The sequence below is a fragment of the Vidua chalybeata genome, chromosome 3, assembly GCF_026979565.1.
Source record: "Vidua chalybeata isolate OUT-0048 chromosome 3, bVidCha1 merged haplotype, whole genome shotgun sequence".
Lineage (NCBI taxonomy): Eukaryota > Metazoa > Chordata > Aves > Passeriformes > Viduidae > Vidua > Vidua chalybeata.
Window position 1 is genome coordinate 12,566,028 of NC_071532.1, and position 24,148 is coordinate 12,590,175.

The 24,148-nt window shown below is 37.1% G+C and overlaps 1 protein-coding gene across 8 annotated transcripts in view; it reads right to left on the reverse strand.

Moving 5' to 3' along the window:
* LTBP1 (latent transforming growth factor beta binding protein 1) overlaps positions 1 to 24,148 on the reverse strand; it is a 184,395-nt gene that overhangs the window by 53,488 nt on the left and 106,759 nt on the right. For 3 of the 8 annotated variants that reach the window (XM_053938697.1, XM_053938699.1, XM_053938701.1), the window contains 10 exons: positions 16,547 to 16,669; positions 14,851 to 15,018; positions 11,887 to 12,120; positions 10,959 to 10,981; positions 9,877 to 9,979; positions 9,190 to 9,288; positions 7,012 to 7,137; positions 5,739 to 5,864; positions 4,930 to 5,052; positions 2,076 to 2,195 (listed from right to left, as the gene is read on the reverse strand). In XM_053938697.1, the coding sequence (XP_053794672.1) occupies positions 2,076 to 2,195; positions 4,930 to 5,052; positions 5,739 to 5,864; positions 7,012 to 7,137; positions 9,190 to 9,288; positions 9,877 to 9,979; positions 10,959 to 10,981; positions 11,887 to 12,120; positions 14,851 to 15,018; positions 16,547 to 16,669 (1,245 nt within the window). The remainder of the gene's footprint in view (positions 1 to 2,075; positions 2,196 to 4,929; positions 5,053 to 5,738; positions 5,865 to 7,011; positions 7,138 to 9,189; positions 9,289 to 9,876; positions 9,980 to 10,958; positions 10,982 to 11,886; positions 12,121 to 14,850; positions 15,019 to 16,546; positions 16,670 to 24,148) is intronic. The other 5 variants (XM_053938698.1, XM_053938700.1, XM_053938705.1 and 2 more) reach the window with 4 other exon arrangements.

Below are 24,148 nucleotides of genomic sequence, written 5' to 3' on the forward strand. Positions count from 1 at the left end.
GCTTTTAATCCTGCAAGATTACAATATAAATGGCATCAAAGATCCATCTGTAGGATTGTTACACTAGATTTTCTATGTCATAAAGTACAGGCAGAGGAATGAAGTGAGGTAAAAAAACACTGAAAACAGCACTGTGGAAAACCAGAAGAGCTGCAATTGATCTAAACTAACAGGAAAAACAAATAAATTTATGGAACACTGGATTTAAATATCCTTCACAGATAATGGGAAATATTTTCCTTTTTGGTGTATTTAAATGGTGCCATATTGTAGAACTACAGATTAAAGAAAAATTGCCTGCATTATGTTTTCTAAAATATATATGGCTCATTTCCAACATGATGTAAGCCTAGGATAAACAAAAAATGGACTGATCACATTGCTAATGAAGTGAGTAAGAATGTCTAGGCTTAGAACATTTCATAAAACAAAGGGAAAAAAGGAAGCTACATGCAGTAATACAAGGAAAAAAGTTATCACTTTAAACCAAGACATATTCCTTACATGACTTAGTTCTGAGCAAAGAACTGACTTGACTTCTCTCATTTCCCTCCTACTAACCTGGTTAGCAAGAATGAAACAACTGAAAATTATGCCAGGGAATTTTCAACCAGACTATTTTCATAAATAGGTACAGAAATGAAGCTTAATATTGGAAAAGAAGGCAAAATTAGGCCAACATTTTGGAAAAAAAAAAAAAAAAAAAAAAAAGAAGTTAAGTAAGAGCACTCTTAACAGAGTACATACGCCATGGTCTTTGCAAGGGCATCAGGAATCCAGGCAGGTGGGTAGGAATGAAACAAAAATCAATGTGGAGCAATTTGTGCAAAAAGAAACCCATGAATTTGTTGCAAACATTTTGTAGCTTGTTACAACTTCCTAATTCATTAAATTACTTGAGAAATACATTCCTCCACAGTAAGTCAAATGACAAGATCAAATATTCAGCTATGACATGGCAGATCTGTTCAGACAGTATGACTTCAGAAAATAAGGTAGTTGAAAACAGTGTAATCTCTACAGCAAAACTGGTGGTGAGGTTCTGACAGCCACACCATGGCTTCACTGCAACTTGGCTCTAATCTTGATCCCTAGATCAGCACCACACTTGCAGCTGGAGCACAGTAGATCCCAGACACCAGGGCTGTTTCAACCAAACACTGCTCTTGGACTGCTTGGTGAACTGAACAAATCACAGCACTGGGAGCCATTACAAAATAAGCCATGGAAGTACACTGACAATCTGCCCTACAACAGTAATGCAAACACCCTCAGTGTAGGTTATTGTACACCTGTTTAGGTAACACGGTTATTCCAACCATCACAAATATTATAGGGCACGTGTTACATGGAGTGGGCAGAAGTATTCGCAACAGATAGGAGATATTTCACAACTGATGCTAAATGTAAGTTTCTGCTAGTGTCCCAGAAAGTGGCACTCCAAAACTGCAAAAGATTATTTCTTTTTGCACAATGGATTAATGTGCTCTTTCTCACCTCTATTTCAAATAATCAAAACTGATTTTGAAAAAAAAAAAAAATCTAACATTTACAAACAAATCAACAAAAGCAAAATGTACGAAATCTGTCCTAAACCCCTAACCTAAAGTTAGACAAGGGACTTTAGGATATGCTAATGTTTTGCTAGAAGTACAGAAAATAAAGGAGTCTAATTAACGTACTCCATGAGCAAAGCCCCATATTCTACTGAAAAGCCTGAGTCACACTGATGTATTAGCACTCGTCTTTCCATTTCCAAACAACCTACTAGTACTTCACTGACAATACATCCCCTTTCTGTTCCATATTTTCTATTTCAAGAATTTTGTTTTGTAATTATATCATTTGTAGTCTAGATTCAGTTCTCATTTATCTACAGTAAAACAAGATTTCCTCTTATATACTGTGTCTGAGAACATAAAGTAATTTCAAAAATCTCATATTTTCAGTTATTCTTGAATGAAATGGCGACCCAGGGCACAGTGCTGTCATCAAGTCGCAACATTGACTGAATATGAAACACAGCATCTCAGAACAAGAACCACAAACAGAGAGACAAAGAGTACTAAACATACCATGGCACTGTCCATTCCAGCCTCTGAACCCCACTCTGCAAGGAATGCACTGGTAAGAGCCAGGGGCATTAAGGCACTGTGCGTCTGGACAGGTAGTTGGAGTCAGGCATTCATCGATGTCTTCAAAAGAGAAGATAAAAGGAAATACTGGTCAAAGCCATAGTAGAACACTGAACAATAATCTGGTTACTCTGACTCTCCTCCTGCAATACTAAAGCATTTAAAGAGTTATGTAATTTATCTGTTAGAGACACAGGAAAGAACAAGTTCACACAGACGTGTACCAGCAAAGGGGCATCTCTGAGAAATATAGTAGCTCATAATACAAACTTTCCTTGTGTTACTCCTTTACCATACTGAAGTGCCTGAGGTTCTACCTATAGTAAGACTTTGGAAGTTCATTGGAACGACAGTAAAATTGTAACTCTGGCTTCCAAAAGCAAAGCACAATTTGGTATTCTCCAATATTGTACAGTTATTCAGCATGCAAGTGCTATTGGGACTAAAAACATAATTGTGTGAATGAGAATCAAAGAGGTTTATATGGAGTAAGGAGTTAATTTTGTCTGAAAGAAGGCACAAGCCACATCACTGAGGCTGGCAATGTTTAGGGTGAGAGAAGGACTTTCTGCATCAGGCAAGGTCCTAGACTGCCCATGACAAGAAGAGATAGGTCCTGAAAATGTCATGGAAGTCATGTTCAGGCTCTGAGCAAGAACAACTTCTTATCCTGCCCCGAGGAAACTCAGAATACATCCAACATATGCAATCTAGAGGAGACTGCACACAAAAAACAACATTCAAAGACAAGTTGCTGTTAAGTGACCAATGATCAGAAGATTCTGGAATTAAAACTGTGTAGGTAGCCTCCTTGCAGTCTGCTTGCATGTGTGAGATCATTTTATAATACGGTATTTAATTATGCAATAATTATAATCTTTCCTATGCACTGCACAGAACTAATTAAATTGTCAGTCACCTCTAAACTCAGCTTCCTAAGCTTCCATCCTTTTCCTAGCCCAGGCCTAGCAGTTTTGTCTTCTGCAATTAAGGACTGCTACTTGAACATGCATCATAGGGAGGGAATTCACTCCTAGTTTTGAGAACAAGCTCACAGAACTCAAAGAGATCCCAACACTCATAATTTAACCGGACAATGATCCAAGCTTGAGAGAATTGAATATTCCAGCTCCAAACAACTCACTGGATGTAGGCAAATCACAATTTTTCATAGAATCACAATTGTCCAGCTTAGAATACTTTCTCATAAAAACACCAACAGGCTTCTTCAGCTTCTACAATGCAGACCTGCAAAAGTTTCTCATGAAACTGCTGTGGGAGTTTTTGGGTTGTTTTTTTTTTTTAACTTAATTAACAAGTGTAATTAAATTACACTTCTGCTGTAATTTCTTCTCAGAACTGTCTGGGCTGTGTCTGCCTTCAGAACATGAATGATGTACTTGGTACAGAAATTTTTAGTCAAAGTAAAGTCTAAATGCAGCAAAGTGTAAAAAAATCATAAGAAGATTCCGTAAGAATTCTTCATCCTATGCAAAGATGTTCAGCTATGACTCCAACACTGTTCTACAAAAACAACAGACTCTCCAACAACATACATGCACTCTTTACATTCCCCTGGCGACGCCTGGGACAGAGCTTGTGTGAATACAACTTGAAGGCAGAATGAGGATGGGGTGAGGAAGTGCAAGTGAACTGTATTGTGTGCAGCTTGGAGCATTCTTGCCTTTGTTTTTGAACTGTGAAGGGGGTGGAAGGAAGTTTTTTGTGAAATTAGAAATCTGTCAGTAGAGTGATGACATGGTGAAATTATTCCCCAAATGTGTCATTTCCTTGGTTTGGTGGATTAATGTAGGAGGATTTTCCCCTTAAGCAACCTTAAATAATTTTCAACAGAGAATCTGGTTTCAGAAATTACATTTTGTTAAGTTAAATTATAGAGGACTACCACCACACTATTTAATAATAAATTTGATGTAATTGTCTGATTTCTAGCCTAATTGAATTACAGATTCCCTAGTCACAGAGATTTGCAAAGACTAGTTGTAAGAGTGAAATCTGTAAAACATTTAAATAAATAAAAAAAAAATTGGAAGAAGACTCTTTTAGCATTGCTCAGAGCAGCAAATATATCCATGGCAGCTTTAAGTTGCTTATTTGCCAGGCAACCTAACATGTCAGCAATTTTATTCTATCCTATGTAACTTAGACTAAAGCATAAAAAAATCATCTTTAAAATGAAATGATTTCTTGGGGTTTTTAGTTCACCATTCAAGTTGAAAATGAAAAAAAAATACCAGGAAAAAAGACCAAAATATCACACAAAAGTAATGTGAAGCTTTGAAGGTCAGATATGCTAGGATCTCCTGCAACATGAAATATCTGCTTGATATAGATATTAAAAAGTCAACCTATCATTTGCTACCTGATATAATATATGGAAAATTAACTTTTTTTTTTACAAAAACTTAGCAAGCAGGTAAGGACTAACAATGAAGTTAGTGATTCCATGGGAAGAGATGATAAAATGGCTGTTCTTTACACAGTGGGGGAACTCCTTTGCAGTATCTTAAATTTAAATAGCAGGAATTGAATTGCAGTTCCAGACACCAAATAATGACAATGATTGAAGAGTACTCACAAAGGCTTCCTGTTTAAGATTGCACCCTCTGAGATTTGTCCCTTTGCAGCTCAAGCTACAGTGCTAAGCCTCCCTTGAATAGCAGAGAATGTTAACAGCAGTAGTTTGGCACTGGTTTTGTGCTATCAATAAATGGTGCAATGAAGTGCTATCAGTATCAATCATTGTTGCCTCTAGGGAAGAGTCCAAACCTACCTTCACATTCCCCTCTCCTGTTCATTTGGTATCCACTATCACAATATTCACATCTGTATGAGCCAAGAGTGTTTATACAAAAGCCTTCTCCACAAGTGTGAGGTCTTGAACATTCATCAAAATCTGCAGATGACAAAGAAAAATTAAGAGAAGCTGCTTCACCATCGAAGTTTTGAATGCTTGCATCTCCTCAAAACTCTGCTTTAACTGAACACTAAATAATAAGTTTGGATTTTTGAAGCTGTTTGCAAGCCACCTCAATGCTTGTAATCACAGAGAGAGTGAGTTTGAGAAACAGCAGGGTATAGAAGGCAGCCTGGGAGCATCCCTATGGCTGCAAACACAATGTGTGTTGCTGCATGCATGCAGTGCCCAAGGCAGCACTAAGCTAAGGCAGACCACAGCCCCTTCAGACTGTTAGTGTTGCTTTGTGAAGTCTATGGCTGTTTGCAGCTGTATTTAAAAATATGTTTTGTTTCAGCTTCTACTCATTGAAAGAGTGTTGAGTATTTTTATTTTACACAGCAGGTGTTTTTACTAATCAGTAGTTTTCCTAAAAAATGATGTACTGAATAAATTATTGTTTTTCAAGAAACAAACATTTGGAAAAGGAGTATCAGCTAGACAGCTGTATCAGCTTTGCTCACCACAACACCTGGTGAGAGACAGTGAAATATACTTCCAGACATCAGTCTAGTACCACTGACATTGAGGAAAAAAGAGCTAAAAAGGGGACTTTAAGAGGATTTAGCTTTGCTTCCTGAATAATTTTGATATTTTTATTTTCTATGAAGGAGACTAGTTATTACCAATGCAGTCAGTTCCATCTTCACTGGCCATGAATCCAGCTTGGCAAATACATAGGAAACTTCCTTCTGTATTTTCACAGCGTCCAAGGGAACAGAGATGTGGTGCCTGATCACACTCATTAATATCTGTAAAAGAAATGAAAACATTAGACTATAGAATAACATATATAATTGTGATTCTTTTTGTGTATTCTATGTCATGCATGTGAAAAGACTGATCTTGTAATTATTTTAACTATTTGAAAAGGTATATATGTTTTCTTTCAGAGATGAAAAAAAGATGCATTAAATAGTTTTGGTTGGAGAAAAATGCTCTTATTGGCTTAGACTGTAAGAATATTGCATTGGCCTGAAGAACGTGACATGATTACAGTTCAAATCACTAAGCTGTGTGCAACATGAGCACAAGCTGCAAGCATGGAACATTAATAAAATCTGGATGAAATGAAGGGATTCTAAGTTGCCATTTGGCTGTGTTGCATAATTTATTTTTCAATACTGCAGTTGCACCTGACAGAACGTGTTACAGCGTGAAGCTACTGAGCTTTGATGGCATGAACACTTTATAGCATTTAATCTCTAGATACAATACACCCTTTCTGATCCAAGTTACAGAGGAACCAGTATACTCTGAATGAAGAAAAGATACCAATACAGCTGCTTCCAAATCTGAAATGGCTCATGTAGGACCCCTTTGTCTCTGCCTTATGCTCATCAGAGAATTATCATCTAGAATTTACTAGCTTAAAAGGGAGTGAAGACCTTGCTTTGCAGGTCTCTCACTGTGCTTCTGGGTTTGTTTAGGATATACTTTCTCTTTTCAGTAGCAGGCTGAAAGGAAGGACCTAACAAAATGCCTGCACTTAGTCTGCCTGCAGAGCTGGTATCTGGGTAAATCACTGTGAGAAACAGGCACAAATGCTTTTTTTTTTCCAAACTGAACTGTATTTCTTCCTAGTAGTCTGACTTTTAGATACCTGATACACAGCTGAGAGGAGATGGTCTGCCTAATTACTTTTTCTCTCACATCACAATGGGAGATATTTTCATTCCATTTAATTAAATTCACACTGGCAGAGCAGCTGGAAGGCTGTATTAGAGACTACTTTGCAAATTTTATTTGGCATAGAAAAAAAAAAGCCTTGTAGTTTGGAAGCATTCAACAGAGGAAAGAACACCTGACTGCTCTGTAGAGATTTCCCCTAACCAGATTCTTCATTTCAGGCATTTCATAGCACGATTATTTCAGATTTTTGAAAGCATCATTTCATACCAATGCACTTTGTCTGCTGATCATTAAGTTTGTACCCCTTGTAGCAGATGCAAGTGTATCCCACAGGCAAATTAACACAGTGTCCTGCTCCACAGATATCAGGATTAACTGTACATTCGTTGATTTCTAAGCAAAGAAAGAGAAATTTAATGTTAAACATATATAGTTCACAATACTATACAATACAATACAATACAATACAATACTCTGTGATCCAAGTAGAAAGCTCAGGCATGAAAACAACTGTAAATCAAGTTTGCAACTCCTGAATTTCTCTAATGCATACCTTATCTGGAAGAATCTAGAAACTGCACTTTTCCTAGTGACATAATCTTATGTCCCATCCCAGATCTATAAATCAGTACATAAAATTTAAAGGAGAATGAAGATAAGATAAAATAAAAAAATATATATGGCTCAACCTTTGCACTGCACATTAAGAAAATAACTGCAGTGAGTTTCTGATTACAGTGGGTATCTTGATTTACAGAATACTCATCTACTAATGGCTTGGATGTATTTTGTAAGATAAGGAGATTCAGATATGGGCAGCATTGGATGCTAAATCCTTACAGTAGTTTTAGAAATTCCTGAAGCATGTGCGTTACTGCAGAAAATAGTAATGACTGTCTTCATTTGCAACAAACTAAGGTTATACTGCAGTATGGAATTGTAATTCCTGAAAAAGAAGAAATTAACTGTAAAGAAGAATTGTTTATGTAGACAATTTAGAAACAGGTCACATTTAAATTTAACTAAAATTTAAAGTACAGAAATAAGGCACTCAAAAACTTCTCAGCTTGAGCTGCAGTCAGTTTTTTAAATCCTGTTTAGGATTTAGTCCTACAAATCTTACTGCACTTTTACTTTATTATCTCTGAACAACATATTGATTTACAGCACACAGCAATTTCTAATTCTACTAATTTTCCTGAGGAAATAAAAAACAGAACATGGAAAATTGCCATTTTCTTTTTACTAACTGATGTGAGCTCCCAGCAAGGTAACTTTCTCTCCTTGTAAAGAAGCTGGGAGCTGGCTGGCAGATGGGGCACAGTCACAGAAGAGCTGACTTCCAAGTTCTAGTTTGATGATCACAACTATTTGAACCTTTGTATGGGATTGATAAAGTGTAATTACAGCAAACTGAAGGCAGCAGTTGAATGCTTACAGATGGACAGGATACTTTCTCTACTCCTACAGTACATTCAGGAGGATTTAACTGACAGAACTGTACAAACAGCTGGGTGATTTAGACCCTGTGTGCATTGCATCAACTCAAAAATCCATTCCTGCATGAATGAAAGCCATTTTGAAGCCATTTTTTATTAAAGTATGTGAAATTTCTCCCTCTGAATGGAAACCAGGAAACCTCTGTAGGTCTAAATATCTCTACAATATACAAGAATGCATCTTAGAGTATTTATCAGGATATTGCAATCACTTCAAAGCCTGTGTTCATTCTGGTTCATTCTAACCAATGTGAACTGTAATGGTCTCATGTATACAAATACAGTACATTCACCTTTTGGTTTCTAAATGCATAGCAGAAGAAATTTTGATGTCTTTTTGACACAGCTGTCATTTAGACAAATTTCAGCTATGGCAGGTACATTACTTGCATTTCTGTTATTTTCACTTCTTGACACACAGACATAGAGGAGGTAACTTTAATACATCAAAAAAGGATGAAGCATGAACATCAAAAGAACATTTCAAAGTAGATCTTACAGTAATGTCTCACCTGCCTTTTGTAGAACATTCTGATCTACATCCCTTGAACTCTACATCCCTCAATGAACATCATCATTTATACTTCATGACAACACATGTAGACTGTCTAACAACCTGACCTGTATCCAAGAAGTATTCAGTTCTGGACTTGCCTTGCAGATCTGCAAAGAAAGTCCAGAACTGAATCTGAGGTGAATTATTAATTTTATCTTCTATCCTTTACTTGTGGACACAAAAATGGCAGGTACATCCTGGAAGGACCTGGGCCTGGCTCTCTTGATAGTAGCCTCATTGTTGGGCTGTTCTGCACTTTCTCCAGAATATTCCTTCTGCTCTACAACCACATTCTCTTCACTATGGTAATTCAGCAACAGCACAGAACAATAGTGTCAGGAACTCAGCCTTTTCTTAATTTATTGCAGTTCTAAAAGAGAAGTACAATACCTGTAACTTGAGTAGGTGCAATAACTTGACTTGCACTTGAAGTAGAGACTTCGGGAGCAACTTCAACAGGCAAAGGAGGGGATGTTTTCTCAATCACTACTGTGTGACATGGAATAGAAATCAATCACATCCAAAAAACCTATCTTAAAGCATTAAAAAAAAAACAACCCTTAAAGAATTCACACATGAATAAGCTAGGCACTATGGAGATTTTTGTTTATTCTGCTTTGACCTACAGTAGAAAAAAACCTATGTAATTGGGGTTTTCATCTTTCTACTGTTTCTGAAAAAATACACTGAGGTGCTAAAGAAAGAAAACACAGTTTTAAGACTTTGGCAGCAAAAGTTATGCATAAATCTGTAAAGAGCCACCTAAGCACAGTTTCCTCTTGAAAGGAGTACAAGGCTTCACCTCTTTTAATTTCAACATTAAAATTCTCATGCACATAATCCACGATACCACTTCTTCTTAAAATATGTCTTTATTTCCTAAATAAGTCACCAAGCCAATGCCAACCTCTCAATTCCTCCCACTTCTGCTTCCATGATTTTTCTTTTGATCATGAAGAAATTGCTCTTGAAGCTCCAATCATTTTTTCATTGACCTCTGTTAGAATTGCTACTTTACCATTCTTTTAAGAACTGTAAGCACTCTCTCACACCGAAGGAAAAGATAAAATAAGTTACCTGGAAACTGTGGATGCAGGTTAATTGTTGAAATTCCAGGAGAAAGCTGAGGCTGCCCAGGCTCTAGATAAGGCTGCTTTTCTTGATCAATGGAAGCCAATTCCTAGAATGATTAAAAAAATATAACTTTCTGAAAACATTCTCTTAATTCATAGCTACCCACAGTCTCCTGGCTTGAGATACTGCTAACATTCTCACGTGAGTGGCTTTAGATAGCAGATCATTAATCACCACCAATTTAAATCTGAATGAACATGAAATACTATGTTTATACAATAGCATACAATTTAACATTGATTTTACTTGAAGCAGCCATTTCCTGGAGCTTCTAATTGTATCTTTGGGTTTGTCTCTCCATAATTCTCCCATTCTCTGGTCTTTAATTGCTCATAAATAGCATTTGAATGCAGTTCAGCATCACACAAAAGTATGCAATCACATCTAGGTGTCTGACAACTGTGAAAAGTTCCTTCTTAGCTACTGAACCCATCATCTTATTTTCATAGAAATGTTAGACACTTGTATATGTGTAGGAAAATTAAATGGAGCACAGCTGCAATTATTCACAACAAATTGCATTATCTCTAGCACAGAGAACCTGAAACCTCCAGAATGGGGGGCTTCACACAGATACACACTTGCTCTTCTCCAATGAACACAGGACACCCTAAACAACGAAATTAATTTAGGCACTAATAGCAGTCTCATAAGCAGGTGTAAGCAGGTGTCACAAATGCTTCTCAAAGCTTCATAATGTTTCTCTCTGATTTATTTTCTCTAGCTGTTAGTATCTGTGTATCTTCTTCACCCTGTCTGCATTTTTCAGTATCCTCTTTAAAATACAGTCTCCAGCATGAGATAGAGTGATATATACCACACCCTCCACCAAATGTCTCTAAAAGAGGTTAAAGTAATCTCTTTCCTGTACCTCACTACCTGCCTGTTATTGTACATTATAACAAAGGAGCTATTTTTGCCTCAGGGTTTGAGCAAGTCCACAGTGACTTCATCATAAATTCTAAATCCTTCCAGTTATCTGTATCCCATCTCATAACTCCTAGATAAATTACATCATGTTTTACCTGATCAGGAGCTGCAGTTGCCACTAAAATCAGAAAGAAAAAAAGAGAATTAATCATTCTTCACAAAACATTTTATTACAATTTATATTTTGTCACATTTGAAACTGGTTGTCACCATCACACAAAAAATTCAGGCTCAAACCTCATTCCAAAATAGTGGAAATATGATGCTCCTGAAGCAAGTGTAAAAACTAACTTGAAACCAAAATAAGATTCTACACACAATCTAATGTTTATTTACTCAGTGTTCAGCTCCCTTGTAGATTTCTCAATTGTTTACCTGCTTCCTGAGAAACAATTTGACAAGCACACAGGTTATTAACTCACTGATGAAACCTTTTCAATTCCTTCCAAGGGATATCAACATCTGTAAACACTTTAAAGGTAAATTAATATAATAATGATATATAATTTACCACTAACAAATTTGCAAGGATTTATTGAAGAAAAAAAATCAAGTTTTAAAATGTACCTTTTCTTTAGACAAGTAAGAGTGGTTTGGGTTTTTTTTTTCTCCACAAATATGACCTTTTTTTCTGGGAAGGAGTGGTAGGAATTTCATATAAATTCTTATTTTCCATTGCAGCTTTCCTTTTTAGAATTCAAATATATATATATATATATATATATATATATATATAAAAGTTTTTGAGAAAGTCTTACAACAAATATGTACTATTTCTGATCATAAAAATTATTGAGATTAAAGCAGTCTCGCTCTCTCTCCATGGTCTCAGCATCTGGCAGGACCTACCCACAACCTGTGGGAAGTGAATCCCGTGATGCAACACACCGGGCATCACGGAATGCTCTGCTGCAGGGAGTGGTGCCTCTCGGCCCTGCACTGTCCACAGCTGCCATGCAAAGAAACAAACCATGGAAGACACATGCACAGAAATAGAGAAAGACTAAATTTCCCCACTCTCACCTTCTTGTACAGCCATCTCAGTCTCACTTTTCTGTGAGAAGGTCAGTGCCTCCACTGGCTCTTCCTTTGCTGGGAGAGGTGGAGGAGAAGTACCTTTAGCAACAGGTTGAGTAATCGGGGTCTTGCCAATGGCAGGTGGCTGTACTCTAACTGCAGGGTGATGATATAGCTTGTTTCTGTGAGGGCCAGAAACCGTATAACCCATTCCACCAGGGCAGATTTCCTTAAAAGCAGCTAGATTTGGGATGGGAAAATATTCCTTTTAGGAGTCTAAAAGTGCAATATGTTGACATAGTGGAAAATATAATGACTACCACTAAGAAATGTAATCTCAAATTGTATATACATATTCACAAAAAACTCCTTAAAGAGAAGCTATGCATAGCATGCTAATACGACTGAGCATTCTCCCAAAAGCATGTTCTGGCTGTTTTTCCCAGGAGGTTTTCACTCCAGTTTACCATTTTTCTTCAGTTATGCTTATCTGTCAATATATCAAGATATTTTTAATTAATCCCCTTCAAACAGTATATCTATGTATTAATTTAAATGTGCAAATAGTCTTTAACATCTATATTGCATAATGAATGAAGACCACTACTGCTATCATTTTCTTTTTTGTAGAAATCAAAGGGAAAAAGCTCATAAGCCCTGTACTATAGGAGCAGAATACTATCAACCAGTATCCACACTGATGCACAAGATCCCACCTGACTACATCAGAAGCCTTATACCAGTCCAGATCCAAATTCCACTGAATTGAAAAAGGCTGGCTAAAAATAAGATGGGGATCATAAGAAGTCAAATCACTACTGGAAGAGAGGGGAAATAACCTTATTTATAAAGCTGCTACAGAAAAAGTTAATTGAAGTCAGGCAACACCACCTGCTCTGTATGAGCATCATGTTTTGCAGTTCTATTGGAAGAGTAAAAGGAGAAAGAAATACAAGTCAGTCTTCCTCCCCATCAAAGAGAATAGTTATACTCCTGTCAGGGTCAGGGAGACCTTTAGGAATCTTGAGAGGGCAGTGCTTCATTGTCTTTGTTGCTCTAGGTAAAGCCATGTTGGGATGAAACAAAAAAGATTTAATCTCCTGTGTGGGAATTCTTATGGCTGCCTGAGGGATGCACCAAGTGGGACATTGGTAAGTTCACAAATTCTGCTTTGAACACATCAGGGTTTTAAAATGAATTAGCATCTAAAATAAAAGCACAAAGTACTAGCTAAAAGCACTCTACAGATGAGTTAAACTATACATTAATCACAGTATGCATTAACTGCGCAATATGTTCTGATGGTGTCTTAGTAATAGAAAATATGAAGGGTCAAACTAATTAAATTGAGTGGATTCAGAATAAGGAAATACTTTTTTGCTGGGACAAAAAATATCAAAACTTGTCATAAACACACCCAACTACTGAGGGTGGAAAATCTGGTCAAAGGAATAAGACAAAAAATTTGATGTCTGTCTCGTCAGATGCTTTCTTAGGACATAGGGAATCTTGCTTCAGGTCATATTCTCTCAAATAAAAAACAGGAATGTGAGCCTTATTCTACCACAGCTCTGATAAGAGCTCTCAACACCTGGGCATACAAATCTGGTCTCTCAGTGTCTTTTTAGGAGATGGTTTACTTTGTACGAATATTTTAGAAGCTTTTTATTTTAGTGGCTTTTTTACTAACATGGGATGCTGCAGTAAATACGTTACCCCCTTCTGGAGTATCCCACTTTCACAAATTTTTCATAGAAAACTCTGAAACATTATGAATTTAACCTGTTACAGAAAGGAACATGTTTTTAAATCATGCAAGTACTCATTAAATGGGAAAAGCTCATCAGAATGTCCTACTAACAGATTTTCTTTCTAAAGTCTTTTCATTAAGAAAAAAATCACCAAAATAACCAATTCCATATGATACTCAATATATTTTTTGTGACTATATAGCAGTCAACATAAGAATGCATTCTGTGCTCCACTATACACACTATTGGGCATAAAGCCTCATGCAATATTCTCACAGATGTAAAACACCTGCACTTAAATTGCAAGTCATCTCATGAGAATAGATTTTTTTTCTCCATTAAAAAGGCACAGAAATATTATTTATCCAAAAGTGAACTGGTGTTTTAAAATCCTGATCAATGATCTAGTGATCCAATGGTCATGCAGGAAACAGTGGCTATAAAAATCTATTGAAATGCTCAAAACTGTTGTTCACTTTCATTTCTGTAAGTCAAACTTCAGAAAGGAAGGAATCTGCTCATCATATCTCACAGTATCTCTGATAGCAGCTGTGGATTTCCCAAAGCAGCTAGCTGGTTTGAAAACGTAAATCTTTACAAAATACTTCAGAGAAATACATGACCGGTATCATGACGGTGACATCTGCAGCAGCAGCTTTAAGTAAAGCACAGTGGATTGTCACTACAAATACCTGGGCTAAAATACTCAAGAGACTGAACATCATGTATATTAGAACCACCAATGGTGCTTCTAAAACCAATTAATTTGACCATACATTTGGGAAAAAAGATCATATTAAATTGATTTTCATTGAAGACTCCATGGGCATTTAAGTTTTAAGCAACATCAGGGAGTAAAAAGTACTTGAAAACTAGTGATTGGTATCTATAATATGTGGCATCTTAATCAATAACCAACCAAAGTGAGAGTGGTGACCAAACAGGCTGATATTTTTGAACTCCTTATATATTTAAATAACAGCAGAACTCCAAGGGAACATTCATAATACAAGAGAGCTTTATGTGTCAAGTAAGGAATAGCACACTCCTCAAAATGGATGGTAAAGATATGAAGGAAGGTGAGAAAGCTGAGATGTTACCATGCATATCCTCTATCTGAAGTATATACTCTGGTGGTTGCTTTGGTTTTTTTAAAAGCATGCATAACAAACTAGGGGGCAGGGGCCAAGAGCTTGTATTTTTAGTGGGAAGTTCTTACCTGTTCCTGGTAGTGGACACTTCTCACAGTGTGGGCCCCAGGCTTTGCCAACACTGCAACAGCAAAGCTGCTTGCTGAGTTGAACAGAAAGAGGATGCATGCACTGTTTTCCTGCACTCACAAACCGGTAGCAGGGTCCTTTCTCTTCAGCAACTACAGGGTTATCAGCTGCAATGAAAGTGGAAGAGAGGATGGTACTGTTCACATGAAAAGCAAAACAGAGAAACACCACTAGATTTCCAACACCACTTAAACAGAATTCTGTCAGCAGAAGTTTTATTTCAAACACCTATCTCAGATGAGAACCACAACATTAAAAATTCTTATTTTGCATCAAACACTCCTAAATTCCAGCTTACTCTAGATCAAGGATAAGTAGTATTTGAAAGAAAAACAACAACAACAAAAAGTAAATTCAAAACCAGCAGTTGCCATGCTGCCACAATAAAGAGTGAGAATCATTTCTCTCACTTGCACACAGCTGGTGAAGATCAGCTACTGGCACTACACAGTTGTGTCAAGTTGTAAAGCCAAAGGAATGTCCATCTATAAGTAGGCTAAGCCAACAAGTCTGCAAAAGCTTTAAGTATCATACATGACTTTTTTTTTTCATAAAAGAGTACATGTCTACATTTTGTTGTGCTTAGTTTTAATGTGGAAGAGCCATAAGCTATGATTAGTATGAGGGAACAGAAAGCTAAGGTCCATCCAACTTTCTAATTTATGCATCTACATTAACATAAAGTTAACAGTTCTGGATAACACATTCACATAATGCAAAAAAGACAGACACCTGATTTTCAACATGACATGTAAATGCAAAACCAAAACCCAACAACCAACTCCTTTCCTCTGGTGTTCAACTGCAAAGCAGTATGTAGTTCTTCAAACTGCTGAGAAGCTCTCTCAGCAACTGAATGTCACTAACAGTAGCATAAGATAGTTAAGCTAGGAAAAAACAAGAAAGAACTCACCTATGACTTGAGACTATATTTTATAAATGTAAAGATAGCTTGGAGAAAGAACTTAGTATTATAGCTAATTTTCACTTGTACATATTCTTCACAAAAAAAAGGTGCAAAATTTAGTTGTTCTTTACATCGCCTTTTCTTCTTGCAGAAGTCATTGATTGTAACCAAAGTAAAAACTAACTAATAGAGGGAAATATTTGCATTCATATAATTCACAACTTTTTCTTTCCCCTAATTATCTCTTAATTTTTAATTCTTCTTAATTAAAAGGAAAATGTGCCAAAGACCATCCTGGGCTAAATCTTTATTAATGGAAAAAACCCAGATCAAAGCTGCAGAGGTGGAAAAGGGGACAGCAGGACACAAAGATGGCTGAAACTAGCAGAGAGGGGACTAAAAAAAAAAAAAAACAGTGGAAACTCCAGGCTACTGAAAAATGTACATGGAGCTGGAGATGGCCTTGAAGATTTGGTGCCTAGAAAATCAGGAAAAGATAGAAAGGATCCTGGGCAGCCACCGGTAGAGACCAAGGTTTCCAGGACAAAGAAACAGAAAAGAGGCAGGAACACTGAGACTGAGTAAATAAAGCGAATAAACTGAGAATATGAGCTGGGGACAGAAAAAGAAAGGTGACAGATGAGAATAGTTGGGCCCAGTCAAATAAATCTTCATCTGAAATATAACTAGTTATCTAATTTGGTACTTTAATTGGCAGTATTACTTACGTATGCATCTTGAGAGGGTAGGATCTGGAACAAATCCCATTTTGCAGGTACATCTGTAGCTGCCCATGGTATTCAAGCACTCACCATTAGGGCATACTCCCTGTAACTGACACTCATTGATATCTGTGGGAAAATTGAAAAAAATCAGATGCTGAATCATGTACTAATATTTCTCTTTCTTCAGAAGTTCTCTCTTTTTTTAAAATATACGAAGGATAACTGTTACAAGTTAACACTCTAATCAACACTTTTCCCCATACTGACATGTGATTTATAACCTTTTAAAACACTGCTGAGAACATAACAGAAACACAATTATATTTATACATCATTCTTAAGTACTCTGAATTAGAAAAACAAATACACTTTGACCGGCTTATCAATCCTTCTTCTCCTGACTAGATGATTGCTTGCACAGCTCAACACAGCTCACAAAAACATTCAAAGAGACAAGTTTTCACCAATCTAGTATATTTTACAAAGGGTAGAACACTGCTTGCCACATTTAATAGAGTTTTTATTAGTATTTATATTTAAGAGTGCTCAAAGGTCCATTATGCTGAAAGAAGCACAATGCAAAAACATCATCTGTAGCCCAAAGGAACTTGATGACAAGAACATGCTTCAGGGAGCACAGAACACACCTGACATGGAAAGAATTGCAGCTGTGGCAACGGCAACACAACTTCTTGACAATTATGTTGAACCTGAGTCAGCAGTGCCCTGGCAGCCAGGAGGGCCAACCCTGTCCTGGGGAGCATCAGGCACAGCATCACCAGCCAGGCAAGGGAAGGGATTGTCCTGCTCTGCTCTCAGCTGGGGCAGCCTCACCTCGAGTGCTGGGGGCAGTGTCGGGTGACACGATGTAAAAAAGGCATTGAACTGTTAGAGAGTGTCCAAAGGAGGACCACGAGGATGGTGAAGAGCCTTGAGGAGCAGCTGTATGAGGAGCAGCTGAGGTCACTTGGTCTGTTCAGCCTGGAGGAGACTGAGGGGACACCTCACTGCAGCTACAACTTCCTCATGAGGGGAAGAGGAGGGGCAGGCACTGATCTCTGCTCTGTGACAGGACCCAAGGGAATGGCCTGAAGTTGCGTCAGGGGAGGTTTAAGTTGGATATTAGGAAAAGGTTTTTCATCCAGAGAGTGGTTGGGCACTGGAACAGGCTCCCCAGGGAAGTGGTCACAGCAGCAGCCTGACAGAGTTCAAGGAGTGTTTGGACAACACTCTTGGGCACCTGGTGGGATTCCTGGGGATGGTGCTGTGCAGGGCCAGGAGCTGAACTCTCTGATCCTTGTGGGTCCCTTCCAACTCTGCATGTTCTGTGATTCTGTGAACTGCTTCAATAAAGTTTGCTGTTACTAGGCCACCTGTGCAAGTATTGCTTTCAGGGTCTGACTGAATAATCCTCCCATTCCCCAAGCATTGGGCCTCAGGTCTATATCACACTCATGGTTGCATTTTTAGTTCACTTACTCTTAAAACAGGACCTGTCTAATAATAATCTGGATACCATCTGTAACTAAGTCAGCCAAACTAGGTTTTTATTTCAGGGGACAGCAACAACATAGTTTGCACTGATAATCCAAATGTCAAAAGAGTAACAAAAATAAAATTTAAAAATCCTCTAATTTATAATTATTTTTATTATAAATTGCAGTCTCTTCTTTCAGAAAAACTGAGAGAGTAGCTTGAAACAGACCTACCTTAAAATATTTACATCTATTATTTTCCATCAGTCTTTTCCTCCCTATCCTTAAGGCTAGGGAAAAACACCTACCTTGCTGGGTAAACAAACTTCATGTGGAAGTTAGAAATTACAGCTAGTTCTCTGAAAATTAGGTATTAGTGATCATTTAGCTAAAATATATAATATTTATTATCTTTCCTTTTAGCTTTTATAATACCAGCCTCACGACATTTGACCTCATTGTATGTTGCTTCATTCAACATCATCACTAAGGGTAAGAGGTTGAATATACAAAATGTAACAGATGTGCAAAGTTTGCATTCTTTTTTCGTATTTCTCCATTAGTTTGGCTACCTGTCCCATGACACAAGAGTACACAGTACAGCAGACTCTGGCAGTTGCCATATCAGGCACATTTTTTTTCTAAATACTGTGTTGAACTTATCCCTCAGCTCTTCCAGTGCTATACCTAATATAATATCTTGACACCACCTGGATAAACTTCACTTCTATGCACTTAGCTGCATGTGACAAGGAGTAATAATTTATATCCTAGAACTTTAGATGAAATGTGATGGAAACCACATGAATTACAAAGGATCAGCTCTGCCTCAAAGGAATTTTCAAGTGAAATTCCCAGACTATATGACTTTCTGACCTCAGAGGGAGTGGACTATTTAAAGAGGAGAATGGTATAAGAAAAGAGCAGAAAAAACAGCTGAAATATTTTTGTACAGCAGTCTACTTTTTGTCCTGTCCAATGTTTAAGCAGGATGACATCCCATGTAAGAACAGAGGGATCTTATATAAGGATTGCATTAATACAATAAAGCTAGACATTTTCAGATGCACTTGAATTTTATGAAGTTTCTTCATCAGACTAGGTTCTTTTACCCTGAAATCTCAAAATATGATCAAAGGCATCTACACAGTCCCAACTGATCCCAGGAGGAAGATTATCACTATTTCAAGTACCATTATAATTTATGAGCATTAAAGAAATGAACTTAAATCTTAACAGTTAGCAAACTAAAGACATTATTGAAACATCCCTAAACAGAAACACAGAGATGCTGCTGTAAAGTTGTTGGGAGGAAAGGACATATTACTAATGTTCTATTTTCTAAAATTAGGCTCAGCTAGGACCTGATGGAACAAAAGACTCTGAAATATCTAGAAGCTAAGACAAAGAAAATACTGGAACACTCAAGAACCCTCTATTGAATTTTCTATCTGTTGGCAATTTGGATTGTCAGATCAGTCTTCAAATGCTAAACCACAGAACGATTCGACTTGCATTGATAAAGCATTTTCTCTGATGCCAGAAATAAGCTAGAGGAAGAGATAGTATCCTTTACTCTGAGTACAGGAAAAATGTCATTATCTGGGTTCATTTCAAAATGAAAATCCCCAACACAATTACACAAATTACACATACACTTATGAACAAAAACCACGTACAGATTTTGGAGGAAGAGGAAAAACACAGGAGAAATTGATACACATAATGAAAATAATTTCTCTACTTCCTACAATGTAATACCCAGACATTTTTAAACAACTTTCTCCCTTTCCAAATTCTCAGTATATGTTTTTCTTTACAGGAAAATTAACGTATATGACTGCAGGAAAATGCAAAATAAATGCCAAGCAACATACATAATGTATAAATTTTCTGATGACTTTTTCTGGAATTCAAATTAGCAGAAATGCTTTGTCTAATGAAAACAGCATTTAAGTTTTACATCACCAAAGAAGACAGCTTATTTTAAATAATGACAATTAGACTTAGTAAAAAGACTAAGTCTCTTGTTTGTTAACCATTAAAATACATTGTTATTTACATATATGTCACCATGAAATTGATGGTACTTTTTCTTTCTATCTAGGAGAATAATTCCACCCTTCTACATGTTTTTAAGCAAGGTAAGTAATTGCATGGCTTAACATAAGTGCATTTGTATTTTCAGTGTTAAAAATGATTAATGATGCATTCTTCACTTTACTCATTTGCATCCACTTTCATTTAAAGGAATGTTAAGAAATCTATATATGGACAAACTTTATTATTTGAATATTAGAAGTATGAATGCTTCAAGGCATTATTTCCTGGAGTGGCTGGTTTGTGGATACATGAGATCTTCCTATAATTCATGAATACACAGTCATCCTTCTTTCCAAATGATTCAACTATTCTGCAGGAAACATTCATAGATGCTGTCATTATTGCCTCCGTATTCAATCTCTTTAGAGATAAACTGTTCTTGTATGTCTTCTACTAAAAATATAATTCCTCACCCACATGAGCTCTGCTATTGCTATTTAATGTGGGCACTGCTACATTTAAATACCAGCTCATACATATGTAAATATCAGCTAACATGTCTTCTAGAGTTACTGATAAAGACATTATTTTTGCTAAATTTGTCCAATTTTTAAAGTTAACTTCATCATGCATGTTCCAGTGCCTCAGCATAACTTAATTACAGTGTATTTCAATGTGTCTTTTCCTGGTCATGTCTACCGAATGAGCTCATAGAATAACTGAGCTGATGCTCTATGCTGAATTACACAAGCTCCTCTAGGGATTCCACAGAATCAAGCCAGAAGCGCTGATTAAAGAAAAAAAAAAACCCTCAAATTGTCAAAAGAAACATATATACACATAGGAATAGTGCTTATTTAACAACTTGAGCAGAAAAAAAAAAAATTCCTCCCAGATTTACTACCTACTTCACTTCAGACTGTGGTAAAAGGCCATCTATCCAAACTGTTTCCTACCACCTGCCAGCCTGCCCAGCTGTGCAAATTGCATTGGAATCAACTTGTTCAAGCAGCTTGAAAGGAAATCTGATTCGAGATTAGCAGACTTTTTTTTAGCCCTCTATTTCTTGTATATGGACATTAAAAATATTTCAATTTTACATTAGAATAGGAATAAGAATTAATTTGATCCATTGTAAAAACTAGAAAAAAGTGTCTGAATAATGTCTTGTGCAGAAGCACAAACTGATGGCATGCTTGAGGAGTAATTTGATCAAATGCCTTCATCTACACAGCGGAAATACTAAGGGGCCAGGTAGCAGTACTATAAAACCACACGTATGCAAATAAAGCTTTCTGAAGACCAACTCATTGTAGACTTTCAGTTTTTGAGAAAAGCAGAGCAATGTAGATCCATTGGTAAAAAGCCTCTGTACCAGTGATACAAAAAAAAAAGAGAATTCAAACAAGGAGATATTCCACACAGCACCTCACATGGCTCCATAAAGAACTCTCACAATAAGCATTGTCATTTATAATTTATACAGAACTGGTAAATAAATCATTGACATTTTAACAGTTGATGTTTGATAATATGAATGACTTGAGCCTTTCTCAATGGTAATAAATGGGTATAATCCACTGGCATGAAAGAAGCATTGCCAATTCTGTGTTGACTGACAGCCTGACCCTTTGCAGTTATCCATGCCAAATATGTGGAACTGGTCCTTGGCACACTGTGTCCCTGGATTTGGTAGCCCATTCCCATGAAAGTCTGACTTATCCTTACAATCAGTTGAGATGGCAGTGGAAGCCAAATGCCATCCCAGCAGCCCTCTTGGTGACTCTGCTCTCACAAGTTCACCCAAAGACACAAAAACTTTGTCACAACCACAGTCTTAACAGTGATGCAGCAGCACAGATGAGTCTGGTGTGACTCAGCTCCTCCTATACCCTTTTCTAAGCATAGCTTGATGTATGATGAGGTCAGCCACCATGCTCCAGCTTCAAATAACCCAGACACTGTAACCAAACTTCTGCTAATCTGTCCCACTGAGGAGAATTTAAAACAGGCTCTCTTAACAACAACAGTTGGTGTTTGATACCTTCCCACACATTTTTATAGGTCTTCTGGGTGTTAGGTCAGCCTGCTCTCAGAAAATGCAATGTGTTAATGACTCACTGCCACTGAATTTCCTGGTGAAAAAAAAGCAAGCTGTAACAGCCATTTTCTAACTGCATGCCTGTCTGCTTATGTGGAGGGTACAACTATGAGCACAGTACAATCTCCATGAATTAAAAAAACCCAACAACAACAAAAAACAACCCTCAAAACCAACCAAGCAAAGCAGGAAGGTGGGAACAATATAAGATGGTGTTCATTTAAACAAGTATGCACACAGTAACACTGAACTTGTTATAAACCGTTTAATTATATAGCTTTACTAAGTCCAAAACCAGATTCATCTTCAAAGAACTTTATGTCCATTATTAGAACATAAAAGATGGAAATTAATTGGTAAGTCAGATAACGAAAAGAAAATTTACTTTGCTCATGTTTTTTTTCTTCTTGCTTTCTATGAATGTTCACAAAGAAATTCTATTTGGATTTTTGTCCAGTGTAAGGCAATCATCAAGATTTCATATTAGAAATATCCCAAAGCACTTTACTAGAATCTTGGTCCACATATATTTAACACAATCAGATGTTTTTACTCATGACCACACATTGACATTTGCATGGGCTGAGTATCACAATACTGAACTAAATTTCGTACAGTCTAAGTGCCAGCAACAGTTAATATCACCTATTTTCTTCTAATAACTGCAATTTAGAGAAGGATTGAATATTCCAGAAGAAATAAAAATGCAGGAAGCTTCTGAAAAACAACCTGACTCTTATCTGTTACTCTTCTCTAAACAGCTCTTGCTTGCCTAAAAATCAAAACCCCCAGTGATTTTTCAACATCTCCACCTGTATTTCCTCAAGTACGGATTTACTCGTTCAGCTCTCTTACGTACGCTGCACAATGGGGAACTGCAATGACTGAAAAAGAAATGCATCAATCAAAACTTCAAATTCTGTCCTAAAGTACTTAAATTTCAGTGAGAAACATTTTCACACGTAATGGAAGGTCTCCCTCTTGCTAATGTAGAGGTATTTATGTTCAGAAAAGTACAATGTAGTACAATCTCTTTCTCAATTGAATGACAATGCACAGAACTCTGTGCTGGAGGGGAGGACATGCTGCAGAAGGTCTTAACTTGTAATATTCTGCTTGTATTCCCCAATTCTACACTGGCTTTTAAATTAGATTAAAACAGCGTTTGTGACTGCATTAGCTGCAGTTCTACAGTACTTAGGTTCTTTACTGGAAACCTACAAGCAACTTCTCTCACATTTCCTTGAACAGTGTTATACCTAATTCAATCACATCCAGGAAGTGAATCATTTCAGCTTTATTCCAGGATTAATGACATTTAACACAGCCTGAGTATCCTTTATCCAAGAATAACAAACCATGCTAAGTGTAAACATCCAAACCTAGGAAAAATTCCTGTGCCTGCTTAAAATGAGATCTGTACCTGTCACTTACTGTTGAAAGAATATGCTTTGCTTGGTTACTGTAAAACATGCTGAGTTATTTACTACATCATAAAGCTCCTTTAATTTCCCCTTTTACTGAAATACCAAGCAAATATGGAAATGCCTTACAGCTTGCTTCTGTTCTACACGTTAACAGGCCAATACAACCTGAAGGGGATGGCTGTAGCAGCAAAGTGGTGCAGAAGGACTGCTGATCAGCAGAGAGCTGCTCTGCTACAGAGCACCCTGCAAAAGCTGATGGCTGGAGTATCAGCTCTGCAGCTCCCTTTGGCAGCTTCCAGTTGTAAGGCTATTTAGGAAGAGAAGTTCACTGTGTTTTGGCTGTGTTAACCATTACAACAGTCTCTTAGACCACCCAGGCCCAGCTGGCCTAATTCAGAAATGCTGAGGTGGTGTAAAGCTGTCTTCTCTGCCTCCAGACTAGTAAGTCATTCGGACACAGGGAGCAAGGCCACTGCCCAGCCTTTTCGGATAGTGAGCAATGCCCATATTTGGTCACAGAATGCAGGAATTTGAAACATTCCTATACAATTAAATTCAT